Raw genomic sequence first — 16902 nt, 5'->3', positions numbered from 1 at the left:
CTTCATTAGCTGTGGTTGCTGATGCATATATGGTTGAATCATCAGCATACATGGACACACATTCTTTGTTTAATGCCAGTGGCAGTTCATTGGTAAAATTAGAAAAGAGTAGAGCGCCTAGAGAGCTGCCCTGCGGTACACCACACTTTACATGTTTGACATTAGAGAAGCTTCCATTAAAGAAAACCCTCTGAGTTCTATTAGATATATTATCAATTTCTATCAACCAATCATCAGTCATTTGTGTCAGTGCAGTACATGTTGAGTGCCCTTCTCTATAAGCATGCTGAAAGTCTTTTGTTAATTTGTTTACAGAGAAATACCATTGTATTTGGTCAAACACTATTTTTTCCAACAGTTTGCTTGGGTGGCAGAATGACTTTGGCTTCCCTCCAGGCCTGAGGACAAACACTTTCCTCTAGGCTCAGATTAAAGATATGACAGACAGGAGTGGCTATAGAGTCAGCTACCATCCTCAGTAGCTTTCCATCTAAGTTGTCAATGTCAGGAGGTTTTACAAAATTCTAACTTAAAATGATTTTCTTTCATTAATATTTTTTTTTATGCATGAGTATGATGGCTCACTGTTCCTTGTTGGCATTTCCTGCCTAAGTTTTCCCCCTTCGCCAATGAAGTAATCATTAAAATACATGGTAACAATTAAAGGTGATGACTTGGCCATCTGATTCAATGAATGATGGAGTTGAATGTCTTTCTGCCAATAATTTCATTTAAAGTACTCCAAATAGTTTTTCCATCATTCTTTATATCAATGATATTGGCTTCATAATATAGTTTATTAATATTTATTTTTTATTTAGTCACATAATTTCTCGATTTGCAGTAAGTCAGCCAGTCAGAACAGGACTTATTAGCCACTCCTTTTGCCCCATCTCTTTCAACCATTTTTCAATTCCTCATCAATGCATGGAGCCTGAACAGCTCTAACAGTCAGTTTCTTAACAGTTTCTTTATCAATAATTGGAAGAAGCAATTTCATAAATTCATCAAGTCATCCCTAAACACACTGTTTGATGCAACGTTGTTTTCACATAATTTCAAAGGAAATTACGTTGAACTAACATGGAATAGATGTCGAATTGACGTCCACACCAATGAATAAAAAGCTTTGTCCCACATTCCATTTGCTTAGCTGAAGGTTTTTCCTTTAGACTTCACCTTATCGTCTCACAACCCCGTCATCCTGGCTCCCGTAACCCGACACCCCGGCAATGATAGAAGCCAGAGTCATTCTTCTACGTCACACCAGCGGACATCGTTCTAACCTTTCTAACGTGACACCCGAGACCCAGAGCCTCTCTAAGGTTTTGGGGGAATGTGAGCCGACCGTGGCCCAGTTCGACATGTCCCCAGACTGGGAGAAGTAAAAACCTGAGCCCCATGCTCCCCGGCCTGGTCCACCTGCCAGGGCCAGATCTGGTTTCCCACCTGGACAGAACATAGTACAGCCGTCCGCATCGTCCGCCACTCTTCCCCCTCTCCTTTACCGGTCCGTCTGACACACGCTGTTTGTCTAAATCTCTACTATAGCCATGTAAACATCTACACAGCTGTTTTGGAGTGGTTATATCATCGAGCAAGTGCTGCCCTTTGTGACGGCTTGCTGAGTGCAACCTTGCTTAAAGGTTATTTGCTGATTGTTTAAAATATGTATAGACTTTTATCACTGCAGGTTGTTTTGATATGATGACCTTGCAAGCCAAACAGCAATCCAAATGTTCCATGTTTTCAATCAAATGTAATTTCATAATCTCAAACATGACGTTTTGACACATTTCATTTTTAGCTGATGTACTGTACTAGGGCTGGGCGGTATACCGTATTTTACTACCGGTATGGATGCACTGACCGGTTTGGGTTTTTACTTTACCTTCTGTAATGTCAGTTTTTTTTTAGTTTCTCCATTTTCTACTTGAGTCGTTTTTCTCCCTTCTGCTGCATGTCGCGTTCCACACCAGGCCCTACCCCCTGTCACTGAAAGAGAGAGCTGTTGCTCGACCACGGAGTCACAAACACTTTCTTGCCGGTCACAATGCTGCACAGTCAGATAGATGCAGTACGATGTTGGTGACATGCTGTTTTCCACAAGTGTTCTATAATTACACTTATAGTTTGTGTATCCTACTGTCTGCAAACTACTGTCTCCTAGTTTGTCTTTTCTTAGCAAGTTGTGACTAAAATAGATCTTGTTAGCCGCTAATGCTAATTGACAGTTATCTGGCAACCTAGCATGGTAAATGTACTAGTCAGAACAAGCGATCTAATGCTGGTGTAGGCCTAGATACGCATTTTGTTTGTGCAACTGTATCGTCTAAATCAGAAGCATGAAAGGGGCGGCAAGTAGCCTAGTGGTTAGAGCGTTGGACTAGTAACTGAAAGGTTGCAAGATCGAATCCCCGAGCTGGCAAGGTAAAAATCTGTCGTTCTGCCCCTGAACAAGGCAGTTAACCCACTGTTCCTAGGCCGTCATCGAAAATAAGAATTTGTTCTTAACTGACATGCCTAGTTAAGTAAAAATGAATATGTTAGCTAGCTACATGTGATGCGAGAGGTTGAACCAAAGCTTGTTGCCTGCCTTCCCGCCTTTGGGACAACAACTCCTATTGTTAGGGCGGAGAAATTAGCATCTTGTCATTATACACAGATCTCCAGCAGAGGAGGAAGGGGAGGACCATTCTCCTCAGTGAATTTCATAAAAATAGTGAAACATTAACAAAGTTATAATTTTTTAAATAAAACTACATTAAATATATTCACATCACCAAATAAATATTTACATTTAATTGAACAATATAAAACAACCAGAATGAAATCACTTATAATGTATGTGTTGCAACCCTGGAGTCATGAACTACTCACAAAGCACATTTATAACTTTTATTATTAAAAACCATAAAAACACCACCCCAAATTTGAAAAATATCATATGATATTTTGGCCATATCACCCAGCCCTATACTGTACCATTAGTATATGCTTGATAAATAGTCAAGAGACCAAAACACAGATCTCAGCAAAAACATAGACCATACAGAAGTCGAAGTGAGCTGGCCAGGCATCAAAACAGGTGTGACTCCTCAAAGCTCTACGCTGACTTTCCAGGACGACAGTCAGAGGTGACACAGACAACTGCCATTGTTATGATGGTAGGCTTGGGAACAGACCAGCAGGCCTCAACTGCTGATGGAAAGAAAGTAGGGTTCTACAGTCCTGGGATTTAGTTTGGATGGATGGAGGTTTGCTGACACAACACTATCAGAGACGGAATTAACAACAGCTACTTTATTCCATCTTGCTGAGTCACTGAGAGAGAGAGTGAGAGTGTGTGTGTGTGTGTGTGTGTGTGTGTGTGTGTGTGTGTGTGTGTGTGTGTGTGTGTGTGTGTGTGTGTGTGTGTGGGATGTCTAGTATCTAGTGTGTAGCTCACAGAATATGTTGTTTCTCTCCTATCTGTAGTTTCCTAATAATGGGTTCCAGTGTTTTAGGAAGAGGTCATGTCTTAAACAGCCTACACGTTTTGTTGTCCTCTAATGCTTAAACGTGCCCAGCTTACAATCCATCAGTGAACTTCACACACCTAATGCATTTATCGACTTACCTGGTAATTACACTAAGGGGAAGTTATATATCTATCTATATATATATATATATATATATATATATATATATATATCTCTATATATATATATATATATATATATATATATATATATCTCTATATATATATATATATATATATATATATATATATATATATATATCTCTATATATATATATATATATATCTATCTATCTATCTATCTATCTATCTATCTATATATATATATATATACACATATATAATATATAAACACACATATATATATTTATACATCTTAGTAGTAAAACAGAATGTATTGGTGTGTGTGTGATAGTCATATGCATGTGTGTATTTTTTCTCTGTGGTGTGTGTGCGTAATGTGTATGTTCATGCGCACGTGTGTTTGCATGTATGTGCGTGTATACTGTATGATGTTTGACAATTAGAGAGCCTGTTCATCTATTTCATTCCTTACGCGTGTTAATCTGCTGATGCTGCTCTATATTCTCCAGGTAATAACACACCACCACACAGATTAACACATCAGCTATCTCCGGTACTATAGCAACTGCTAAGGCCTAGGCCAGCAATCCACTTAAACTAACCCTGTTAGCATCAGCTATCTCAGGTCCTATTGCAACTGCCAGCCATCCACTTAAACTAACCCTATTAGCATCAGCTATCTCCGGTCCTATAGCAACTGCTAAGGACTAGGCCAGCAATCGACTTGACTTGTTTTGGCTGGGGGCAGTATTGAGTAGCTTGGATTTGCATTTCTGAAACTGTTTGAATGATGTCTGTGAGTATAACATAACTCATATGAGAGGCAAAAACCTGAGAAAAAATCCAACCAGGAAGTGGGAAATCTGAGGTTTGTAGTTTTTCAACTCTTTGCCTGTCGAATATGCAGTGTCACCGGTTCAGTTTATAGCACACTATTGACAAAAGGACCAACCAGTACTTCAGACTGACTAATCCAAGACCAGAGGCTATCTGAAAAAACATAGTATGGTAGTTGGTGGTGGTAGCCTAGCGGTTAACAGCGTTGGGTCAGTAACCAAAAAGGTTGCTGGTTTGAATAAGAAGTTTAAAGCCGGATTTGGATACAAAAAGATTTCCCAAGCTTTAAACATCCCAAGGAGCACTGTGCAAGCGATAATATTGAAATGGAAGGAGTATCAGACCACTGCAAATCTACCAAGACCTGGCCGTCCCTCTAAACTTTCAGCTCATACAAGGAGAAGACTGATCAGAGATGCAGCCAAGAGGCCCATGATCACTCTGGATGAACTGCAGAGATCTACAGCTGAGGTGGGAGACTGTCCATAGGACAACAATCAGTCGTATATTGCACAAATCTGGCCTTTATGGAAGAGTGGCAAGAAGAAAGCCATTTCTTAAAGATATCCATAAAAAGTGTTGTTTAAAGTTTGCCACAAGCCACCTGGGAGACACACCAAACATGTGGAAGAAGGTGCTCTGGTCAGATGAAACCAAAATTGAACTTTTTGGCAACAATGCAAAACGTTATGTTTGGCGTAAAAGCAACACAGCTGAACACACCATCCCCACTGTCAAACATGGTGGTGGCAGCATCATGGTTTGGGCCTGCTTTTCTTCAGCAGGGACAGGGAAGATGGTTAAAATTGATGGGAAGATGGATGGCACCAAATACAGGACCATTCTGGAAGAAAACCTGATGGAGTCTGCAAAAGACCTGAGACTGGGACGGAGATTTGTCTTCCAACAAGACAATGATCCAAAACATAAAGCAACATCTACAATGGAATGGTTCAAAAATAAACATATCCAGGTGTTAGAATGGCCAAGTCAAAATCCAGACCTGAATTCAATCGAGAATCTGTGGAAAGAACTGAAAACTGCTGTTCACAAATGCTCTCCATCCAACCTCACTGAGCTCGAGCTGTTTTGCAAGGAGGAATGGGAAAAAATTTCAGTCTCTCGATGTGCAAAACTGATAGAGACATACCCCAAGCGACTTACAGCTGTAATCGCAGCAAAAGGTGGCGCTACAAAGTATTAACTTAAGGGGGCTGAATAATTTTGCACGCCCAATTTTTCAGTTTTTGATTTGTTAAAAAAGTTTGAAATATCCAATAAATGTCGTTCCACTTCATGATTGTGTCCCACTTGTTGTTGATTCTTCACAAAAAAATACAGTTTTATATCTTTATGTTTGAAGCCTGAAATGTGGCAAAAGGTCGCAAAGTTCAAGGGGGCCGAATACTTTCGCAAGGCACTGTATGTAATGCTCCCTATTGTTAGTGTTTTTAGGTCAGTGTGTTATGCATGCTTTCTGAATGAGAATTGTTGACAATGTTATGGTCGAACGAGGCAATTTTGAGACATGTATGACATGTTTTGGTGGTTTGAGTGAGTTTTAGAGGTGAGATTAACTGTTTGTCCAAGGTGCATGTTGGTAATGCAGTAATGCAGTGAAGTGTTTTGTTGGTAATGCAGACTGTGTGAAGTGTTGTGTTGGTAATGTAGACTGTGAAGTGTTTTGTTGGTAATGCAGTAAAGTGTTTTGTTGGTAATGCAGTAACGCAGTGAAGTGTTTTGTTGGTAATGCAGACTGTGTGAAGTGTTTTGTTGGTCATGCAGGCTGTGTGAAGTGTTTTGTTGGTAATGCAGACTGTGTGAAGGGTTTTGTTGGTAATGCAGACTGCGTGAAGTGTTTTGTTGGTAATGCAGTAATGCAGTGAAGTGTTTTGTTGGTAATGCAGTAATGCAGTGAAGTGTTTTGTTGGTAATGCAGACTGTGTGAAGTGTTTTGTTGGTAATGCAGACTGTGTGAAGTGTTTTGTTGGTAATGTAGACTGTGAAGTGTTTTGTTGGTAATGCAGACTGTGTGAAGTGTTTTGTTGGTAATGCAGCCTGTGTGAAGTGTTTTGTTGGTAATGCAGACTGTGTGAAGTGTTTTGTTGGTCATGCAGACTGTGTGAAGAGTTTTGTTGGTCATGCAGACTGTGTGAAGAGTTTTGTTGGTAATGCAGACTGTGTGAAGTGTTTTGTTGGTAATGCAGTAAAGTGTTTTGGTAATGCAGACTGTGTAGAGTGTTTTGTTGGTAATGCAGTAATGCAGTGAAGTGTTTTGTTGGTAATGCAGACTGTGTGAAGTGTTTTGTTGGTAATGTAGACTGTGAAGTGTTTTGTTGGTAATGCAGACTGTGTGAAGTGTTTTGTTGGTAATGCAGTAATGCAGTGAAGTGTTTTGTTGGTAATGCAGACTGTGTGAAGTGTTTTGTTGGTAATGCAGACTGTGTGAAGTGTTTTGTTGGTAATGTAGACTGTGAAGTGTTTTGTTGGTAATGCAGACTGTGTAGAGTGTTTTGTTGGTAATGCAGACTGTGTGAAGAGTTTTGTTGGTAATGCAGTAATGCAGTGAAGTGTTTTGTTGGTAATGCAGTAATGCAGTGAAGTGTTTTGTTGGTAATGCAGACTGTGTGAAGTGTTTTGTTGGTAATGCAGACTGTGAAGAGTTTTGAAAAAGTGGCTTCAGTATTGACCGATGCTTGTTAGCAATTGAAAAAAACCTGTAATAAATAGAGACACACAGGGAACAGATGAGATGAACCAACGGCAAGCTGCCTGGGAGAGATGAGCTCAATCAGAGCCTTCCCTAACCCCGTTCGTTCCCCACTAATCTCGTCCCCCCTCCTCCCCCCCTCACCTAATGTCCTCTTGTCCCCAGGACGTGCCAGAAACCAGGATTAGTTCAGATCTATCTGCCATCCTCCCCCAAAGTCAGCCCATTCGCTCCCCTTTCTCTCTCTCCCCCCACAGATGTTTTTGAAGGCTGCACTCAGATCAGTCTCAGTACAGATTAGACCGATCGGGGTAGTAGGATGAGGGGTTGTGGTTTTTCCGATGACATAAAAAATTTGCACTTGCATAACATGCACAACAAACAAGGCAAGCATAAACATAGGCTACTCTGCCAAGAAGTGGGACGTCTGCGTTGCATGATGTTACGCTCATCCTCAGACAAGATGTGCTAGTAGGGTTTTGGGAGTCTGTGGTGAAGAGTTATATGCAGAGCTCAGGTGCTGCAGGGGAGAACGTGGACATGGAGATGAGCTGTTTATCAAGACAAGGTGGTATGAGCCTGTCTGTTCTGTTTACCTTACCTTTCCCCGTAGGTCAAATACCTTTGGGTGCTTGTCTATACTCTTTCTCTCTCTTCGTGTGTGTGTGTGTGTGTGTGTGTGTGTGTGTGTGTGTGTGTGTGTGTGTGTGTGTGTGTGTGTGTGTGTGTGTGTGTGTGTGTGTGTGTGTGTGTGTGTGTGTGTGTGTGTGTGTGTGTGTGTGTGTGTGTGTGCGTGCGTGCGCGTGTGTGTGTGTGTGTGTGCGGCAGGGGTTGGAACCGATCCAGGGAACAAAAGAAACTAAAAATAACAAACACACAACAACGTGCCTATGCAAAGCCCTCACTCTGTCACTCAGAAATGTATTGCACATTCATACTAAACCTATGACAATGTTTGTATTGGTAGTGGTATGAGTTGGGATTATGCTGGTTCATTGTTTAGCTAGCTAAACAAAACACTCCACTTTGCCAGATGACAACAGTGCATTAAGAAAGGATTCAGACCCCTTCTCTTTTTCCTCATTTTCTTACATTACAGCCTTATTCTAAAATTGATTAAATAAATAAAAATATTCATCAATCTACACATAGTACCCCACTTTAGCAAATGTATAAAACATTTAAAACAGAAATACCTCATTTACATTATTATTCAGACCCTTTGCTATGAGACTCGAAATCGAGCTCAGGTGCATCCTGTTTCCATTGATCATACTTGAGATGTTTCTATAACTTCATTGGTAAATTCAAAATTAAATTGAATGGAATAAGTTTGGAATCACCAAGACTCTTCCTAGAGATGGCCGCCCAGCCAAACTTTGCAATCGAGGGAGAAGAGCCTTGGTCAGGGAGGTGACCAAGTACCCGATGGTCACTCTGACAGAGGTCCAGAGTTCCTCTGTGGAGATGGGAGAACCTTCCAGAAGGACAACCATCTCTGCAGCACTCCACCAGGCCTTTATGTTAGAGTGGCCAGAAAGAAGCCACTCCTCGGTAAAAGGTGCATGACAGCCCGCTTGGAGTTTGCCAAAACGCACCTTAAGATTCTCAGACTACAAGATTTTCTGGTCTGATGAAACCAAGATTGAACTCTTTGGACTGAATGTCAAGCGTCACGTCTGGAAGAAACCTGGAACCATCCCTACGGTGAAGCATGGTGGTGGCAGCATCATGCTGTGGGGATGTTTTTCAGTGGCAGGGACTGGGAGACTAGTCAGGATCGAAGGAAAGATGAACGGAGCAAAGTACAGAGAGATCCTTGATGAAAACCTGTTCCAGAGCACATAGGACCTGGATCGAAGGTTTACCTTCCAACAGGACAATGACCCTAATTACACAGCCAAGACAATGCAGGAGTGGCTTCGGGACATCAATCAATCAAATGTATTTATAAAGCCCTTTTTACATCAGCCAATGTCATAAAGTGCTATACAGAAACCCAGCCTAAAACCCCAAACAGCAAGCAATGCAGGTGTAGAAGCACTGTGGCTAGGAAAAACTCCCTACAAAGGCAGGAACCTAGGAGGAAACCTAGAGAGGAAACAGGCTCTGAGGGGTGGCCAGTCCTCTTCTGACATGTCTCCAAATGTCCTTGAGTGGCCCAGCCAGAGCCTGGACTTGAACCCGATCTAACATCTCTGGAGAGACCTAAAAATAACTGTGCAGCGATGCTCTCCATTCAACCTGACAGAGCTTGAGAGGATCTACAGAGAAGAATGTGAGAAACTCCCCAAGACTCGAGGCTGTAATCGCTGCCAAAGGTGCTTCAACAAAGTACTGAGTAAAGGGTCTGAATATTTATGTAAATGTGATATTTAAGTTTTTTGTTTTTAATAAATTTGCAACATTTTCTAAAATCCTGTTTTTGCTTTGTCATTAAGGGCTATTGTGTGTAGATTGACACAATTTTAGAATAATGCTGCAACATAACAAAATGTGGAAAAAGGTCTGAAGAGGTCTGAAAACTTTCCAAATGCACAGTATGTGACCCATCAAATTAGCCAGGTGTGTCTGGGGGTGATTACAGCCATCTACTGTATTTCATGAACATGTGTACATGTCTAAACAACAGTGACCCAACCACTTATCTAGACGTATCTGGGGTTGGTTATAGCATTTCCTTCACATGACCCATCAATTTAGACACGCGTGTCAGGTACTGTATACGTCATCTCATAATTATGAAATATTTTCATCTGGACACTTTCTGGTTTTCGATATTGCTGTTATGCAACCATTTCACTGTAGCGTTTACACCTTCTGTATGCAAAACACCTTTTTTGTATCTTGTGTGTAACAGATGTGAAACGGCTAGCTTAGTTAGCGTGGGCGCTAAATAGCGTTTCAATCAGTGACGTCACTTGCTCTGAGACCTTGAAGTAGTAGTTCCCCTTGCTCTGCAAGGGCCGCGGCTTTTGTGGAGCGATGGGTAACGACGCTTCGAGGGTGACTGTTGATGTGTGCAGAAGGTCCCTAGTTCGCGCCCGGGTATGGGCGAGGGGACGGTCTAAAATTATACTGTTACATTGATGCTGTTGACCCGGATTACTGGTTGCTGCGGAAAAAGGAGGAAGGTCAAAAGGGGGGTGAGTGTAACAGATGTGAAACGGCTAGCTTAGTTAGCGTGGGCGCTAAATAGCGTTTCAATCAGTGACGTCACTTGCTCTGAGACCTTGAAGTAGTAGTTCCCCTTGCTCTGCAAGGGCCGCGGCTTTTGTGGAGCGATGGGTAACGATGCTTCGAGGGTGACTGTTGATGTGTGCAGAAGGTCCCTAGTTCGCGCCCGGGTATGGGCGAGGGGACGGTCTAAACTTGTACTGTTACATGTGCATGTGACAAATAAACATCGATTTTATTTGATATAGTGCGTTTATTTTTACCAGAGACAGTAATGTGAAGAACAACATGACCTGCATAATAGCGCGATTAAGAAATTATGGAGAGAGATGATTCATTTGAGAATTGATTAACTTTTCAATGCTAGTTAAGGATACTATAGTTATTACATTTCACATTCTATTTTTTTTTACTACAAAAAGGTAAGAAGTGTTGTTATTTTAATTCTGGTGCTGCTCTGCACACACAATCTCGTTAGCTAGCTAGCTAGTTAGCTCTGGTCCAACGTTAAGCCAACTCTCAGAAGTTGAGACATTCAAAATTCCTTCGTAGAAGCCAATCCTCTGTTGGTTTAATTATGCCCAGCACTTTAAGCCAAGTATCCTCCTCCACTATTTCTCTCTCTCTCCCCATCAGCAAAATGTCAGTCGCATCTCATGCCATACACTTGTCTGTCCAATGCATGTAAATAACTATTATAGCTTGCCTGCTCCATAGCAAGATGCTCTATCGGTACTGTTTGGTGAAATTATTTAATGCCGAGATAAATATATATATATATATATATATATATATATATATATATATATATATATATATATATATATATATATATATATATATATATATATATATATATATATATATATATATATATATATATATATATTTCAGAGGTTTAAAAAGGGAAAGAAAGGAATGATATTAGCCATTACTTTTGGGGGATTCCAAACAGTTTGGAACTTTATGTTGCTGGTCGGTTTTCCGACCCCTGGTGTGCAGACATGTGCACAATGTTTATGTTTTCTGAGAACATGACAGCATTACCTTGTACTTTGACTCATAGTATAGGATCTCTGTTCAGACTGATTAACTGTACTAAGGAAAGACTTAACGGAAATCTTAATAAGTTATTGTTCTGGTACGGCATGTGCTGGGCTCTGTGCTGTACAACAGGCTACAATGACAGTCTGTGGATAGGAAACATGTGGCTAAGGAATTTTAAAGGGTTCAGTGGGTAAGCCATGGCTTTGACCACCATCTGTGTGGCATTTAAAGTAAACACTGGCACTTTCTAATGTCAAGGCTTTAGGCATCTCAGTACCATCTGCCTCCATGACTGTTGTATTCGATGCATGCGCTCTTATGTATCTGGCACACCTGCAATGCTGAAAGGGAGGTCAGACTCTGACACTGCGTGTAAACTGCTCCTCACTTCTGTTCTGTGCTCTTCCACATGTTCAATTCAACAACCCCCCCTCCTATAAACCCCCTGCATTTAAGAATGTAACTTGCATAGGCCTACTAAAATTGACCAGTGATGCGACAGCAAGATGTAGTCTATAGCGCATACAGTAAAAACAAAAGTCTGCCCCCCATCTCCCCCTCTCGTCCACACTTCAGCAAACCCACAAACGTCAATCAATGGCACCGAGGGCATCCATGCGCATTCAGGGCGTGCATTTTGATGAGTTGCGGTTTCATTGATAAAAAAACAAAACAAGGGTGAACGTAAGCAAGACAGGCACTTTGGGACATGCAGAAAAAACGGGTCTTTGCTACTTCGGAGTATGAACAGACAAAAAAGGAAGAAATATTCAAAGTTTTTTCACAAACAGACAAAAATTCTGAAATATTCAACGTGCGGTTTAATGAATCTGTAACGTCATAGGCCTACCTGCAGCTTGTCGGACGTAAACACCTCTGTGTCTACCTCGCAGGCGATGATGGTCACCATCTCCAGTTTCATATTTATAGATGGCATTCCCTTTCGTAGCTGAGAGAAAAGATAAATAAAATAAATTATTTCGTTCGGTCCTTGTCTGCTTCAGAGAAAGCGCAGTCACAGCCTCGCAGGTGATTGTAACTCCAATGGGTTCGCTTCGGATGAGGTGGTATCCTCACAGTTTGGGTGCGCTATTTGAAGTGAGTGATGCTGCAGCAGAAAACTCGCTCTCCCCGCTCCAACACAGAGCGGCGGTCAGAAACATTCGCGAGTGCACCAACCAGCGCGCGTTCGGGCACAACATTGACGTCATTATCAGCCTCGTTTGTTCATTTGCGATGCTGTTGGTCGGAACACTGCAGCTTGTAGAGCTACACTTCGGTTCTGTTATTTATATTTTCTTCTCATTTAGCCCATGAACATAACTGCGACAATAGCTCTGAAATGATGTATTCTAGGCCTACTTCGAACCCAGTAACACTAATCAGAACGGCCTATAATGAAGTCCACAAAAAAATATCCTGGAATAGAATTTCACTATTGTCTTGGTTTCATAAATGCAGCTTTTTTGTCTTTCTTCAGAAACGGAATGCACCATCTAATGTTTTACTCTATGCTAGTAAGTTTGAGTCTGTTCCATTTAAATAGTTTTCCATGTAGGACTATTCTGTTATTGAAATATCAGAGTTACTTCAATAAGTAAAAAACAATCCAGACAAATCCAGTATAGCCTGCTAATTTACTGTATAACGTAGTGGACATTGCAGAAGCAGCCTGTAGTGTAGTATCTACAGTAAACACAGTTGTCATATCTCCCTTACTAGTTCAGCCTTATCCGATTGGTCCAAACTTCCAACAGGCTTCAGCATTGCATAACCTCACACTCATCAACTCTGGCACAAGCTCTCAGTTTCATCATTCACTAGCTAAGACAATAAGCCACGATGAGTAGGCAATGGGCTGGACGAAGCAGCGGGCTATTTCTGTCTGTCTGTGTGTCATGTCATTCATCACAGGGTACATTGTCCCGAGAGACAGACAGTCAGATAGACAACCACATGAGCCAGATATGATGCTCTGTAACTATAGGGTGGCTCAATCTGGTTCTGACAGGCCTGAGGCAATGGGGGGTCTCTGTTAGGGTGTGAACAGACTAAGGCATTTTCTGTGCACTCCTCTAGAGTTTTCTTCCTCCTCATTTCAAATTATCTCAGTTAGTCAGCATTTTCAAAACCCATCTTAAAATTTAATTGGAATAAAAACCCATCATCTACCCCCCTTTAATCATGTGATCTTTCAGAGGTGTATATGCTCCTTGCAAATCTGTGAATGTGAATATTCTGGGTGTCCTGGATATTCAAGCTTCCTTCCCCCTCACCAGATCCCTGATTGATGGCAGGTAGCCTAGTGGTTAGAGTGTTGGACTGGTAACGAAAGGTTAGAAGATTGAATCCCCGAACCGACAAGGTAAAAATCTGTCGTTCTGCCCCTGAACAAGGCAGTTAACCCACTGTTCCTAGGCTGTCGTTGAAAATAAGAACATGTTCTTAACTGACTTGCCTAGTTAAATAAAGGTTAAAAAAAAATACAAATAAAAAATTGATAGGGAATCTAAAATGGGGACATTACTAGATGATTGACTCATAACGTGTTACTTCACACCACAGAAACACACAGATATTAAAGAACTGTTGCTAAATTGACTGTACCATCACAAAAATCCACTTTATGTAAAACATAATGGACATTTGCAATCCCAAAGTCATGGTTGTGTGTGGGAACATGAAACCAGGGTAGTAGACCATCGATTTGATCTGGTTTGAGCCTGCACATACAGAGGGGACACCCACTAACCCACAATGACACGCAACAACACCGTCAAACCTTCAGGATACACACGTGAGACTCACACACCAGAAAACAAACCTCTCCACATCTGACATGAGACATAACAGTCATGTGTCGTTTTGGTTGTCGAGCTGCAAGGGGCAAGGGCTCTAGGGATGAGGGAATGGGAGTCAGTATGAGCCCTGGGCATCGTGCATGTGTACACAGCAGGCATGCAGGCAGTAGCAGCATCAAAACACACACACACACACACACACACAATACACTCACACACATATGCACACACAAACATAGTCACACACACACATACACCCCCCCCCCTCCACACACACACTATTCCTGAGCCTTCCCAGCGATGGAGGCTGCCAGTGCCCCACCACCTCAATCGGCCCTACCCAGCCACCCCCTGGCGCCACTGCAGCTGCCGTAATCTAGGCCAAGCTATTTATAAAGCAAATCGGCCATGTACAGGCGAAGGGAGCCAGGGAAAACCGAGAGAGAGGAGAGAGTGTGGGGAGCGAGGGAAAGGAAATGAGAGAACAATTATGAAGAGAGGAGTGAGAGAAAAAACACAGAGCGATAGAGAAGAGAGTGACAGAGAGAAAGAGGAGAGAGTGACAGAGAGAGAAAGAACACAGAGGGAGAGAGTATAGAGCGACAGAGAGAGAAGAGAGTGACAGAGAGAGTAGAGAGAGAGAAGAGTGACAGAATGAAAGAACACAGAGCAAAGGAGAAGAGAGTGATGGAGAGAGAGAAGAGAGAGAGAGAGAAGGGAGAAAGAGACAGAAGGGGGAGAAAGTAAAAATGAGAAAGAGAGAGCGACAACAAGATAAGCCAGGTGGAGGACAGCAGGTATAGAGATTGATAACGCAGTGCAGGAGGAGACCTGGACGAGAGCACAGCCCATTAAGACTCTGACCAGGAAGAGACCTAGACGAGAGCACAGCCCAGAAAGACTCTGACCCGGAAGAGACCTAGACGAGAGCACAGCCCATAAAGACTCTGACCAGGAAGAGACCTGGACGAGAGCACAGCCCATAAAGACTCTGACCAGGAAGAGACCTGGACGAGAGCACAGCCCATAAAGACTCTGACCAGGAAGAGACCTAGACGAGAGCACAGCCCATAAAGACTCTGACCAGGAAGAGACCTGGACGAGAGCACAGCCCAGAAAGACTCTGACCAGGAAGAGACCTGGACGAGAGCACAGCCCATAAAGACTCTGACCAGGAAGAGACCTAGACGAGAGCACAGCCCAGAAAGACTCTGACCAGGAAGAGACCTGGACGAGAGCACAGCCCAGAAAGACTCTGACCAGGAAGAGACCTGGACGAGAGCACAGCCCAGAAAGACTCTGACCAGGAAGAGACCTAGACGAGAGCACAGCCCAGAAAGACTCTGACCAGGAAGAGACCTAGACGAGAGCACAGCCCATAAAGACTCTGACCAGGAAGAGACCTGGACGAGAGCACAGCCCAGAAAGACTCTGACCAGGAAGAGACCTGGACGAGAGCACAGCCCATAAAGACTCTGACTAGGAAGAGACCTAGACGAGAGCACAGCCCAGAAAGACTCTGACCAGGAAGAGACCTGGACGAGAGCACAGCCCATAAAGACTCTGACCAGGAAGAGACCTAGACGAGAGCACAGCCCATAAAGACTCTGACCAGGAAGAGACCTGGACGAGAGCACAGCCCATAAAGACTCTGACCAGGAAGAGACCTAGACGAGAGCACAGCCCAGAAAGACTCTTACCAGGAAGAGACCTGGACGAGAGCACAGCCCAGAAAGACTCTGACCAGGAAGAGACCTGGACGAGAGCACAGCCCATAAAGACTCTGACCAGGAAGAGACCTAGACGAGAGCACAGCCCAGAAAGACTCTGACCAGGAAGAGACCTAGACGAGAGCACAGCCCAGAAAGACTCTGACCAGGAAGAGACCTGGACGAGAGCACAGCCCAGAAAGACTCTGACCAGGAAGAGACCTAGACGAGAGCACAGCCCAGAAAGACTCTGACCAGGAAGAGACCTGGACGAGAGCACAGCCCATAAAGACTCTGACCAGGAAGAGACCTGGACGAGAGCACAGCCCAGAAAGACTCTGACCAGGAAGAGACCTGGACGAGAGCACAGCCCAGAAAGACTCTGACCAGGAAGAGACCTAGACGAGAGCACAGCCCAGAAAGACTCTGACCAGGAAGAGACCTGGACGAGAGCACAGCCCAGAAAGACTCTGACCAGGAAGAGACCTAGACGAGAGCACAGCCCATAAAGACTCTGACCAGGAAGAGACCTGGACGAGAGCACAGCCCAGAAAGACTCTGACCAGGAAGAGACCTAGACGAGAGCACAGCCCAGAAAGACTCTGACCAGGAAGAGACCTAGACGAGAGCACAGCCCATAAAGACTCTGACCAGGAAGAGACCTGGACGAGAGCACAGCCCAGAAAGACTCTGACCAGGAAGAGACCTGGACGAGAGCACAGCCCATAAAGACTCTGACTAGGAAGAGACCTAGACGAGAGCACAGCCCAGAAAGACTCTGACCAGGAAGAGACCTGGACGAGAGCACAGCCCATAAAGACTCTGACCAGGAAGAGACCTAGACGAGAGCACAGCCCATAAAGACTCTGACCAGGAAGAGACCTGGACGAGAGCACAGCCCATAAAGACTCTGACCAGGAAGAGACCTAGACGAGAGCACAGCCCAGAAAGACTCTTACCAGGAAGAGACCTGGACGAGAGCACAGCCCAGAAAGACTCTGACCAGGAAGAGACCTG

At 43.2% G+C, this 16902-nt stretch overlaps 1 protein-coding gene across 2 annotated transcripts in view; it reads right to left on the bottom strand.

Moving 5' to 3' along the window:
* Positions 1-16902, bottom strand: part of LOC110498171 (calcipressin-3) — an 83995-nt gene that overhangs the window by 35764 nt on the left and 31329 nt on the right. The window contains exon 3 of one of the 2 annotated variants that reach the window (XM_021574780.2): positions 12226-12324. The exons of the other annotated variant lie outside the window; for it this stretch is intronic. Within the exon in view, the coding sequence (XP_021430455.2) occupies positions 12226-12324 (99 nt within the window). The remainder of the gene's footprint in view (positions 1-12225; positions 12325-16902) is intronic. 2 annotated transcript variants of the gene reach the window in all.

The sequence above is a fragment of the Oncorhynchus mykiss genome, chromosome 19 (genome assembly GCF_013265735.2).
Source record: "Oncorhynchus mykiss isolate Arlee chromosome 19, USDA_OmykA_1.1, whole genome shotgun sequence".
In the NCBI taxonomy this organism is placed as follows: Eukaryota; Metazoa; Chordata; class Actinopteri; order Salmoniformes; family Salmonidae; genus Oncorhynchus; species Oncorhynchus mykiss.
This window is presented reverse-complemented; position numbering and strand designations above follow the sequence as displayed.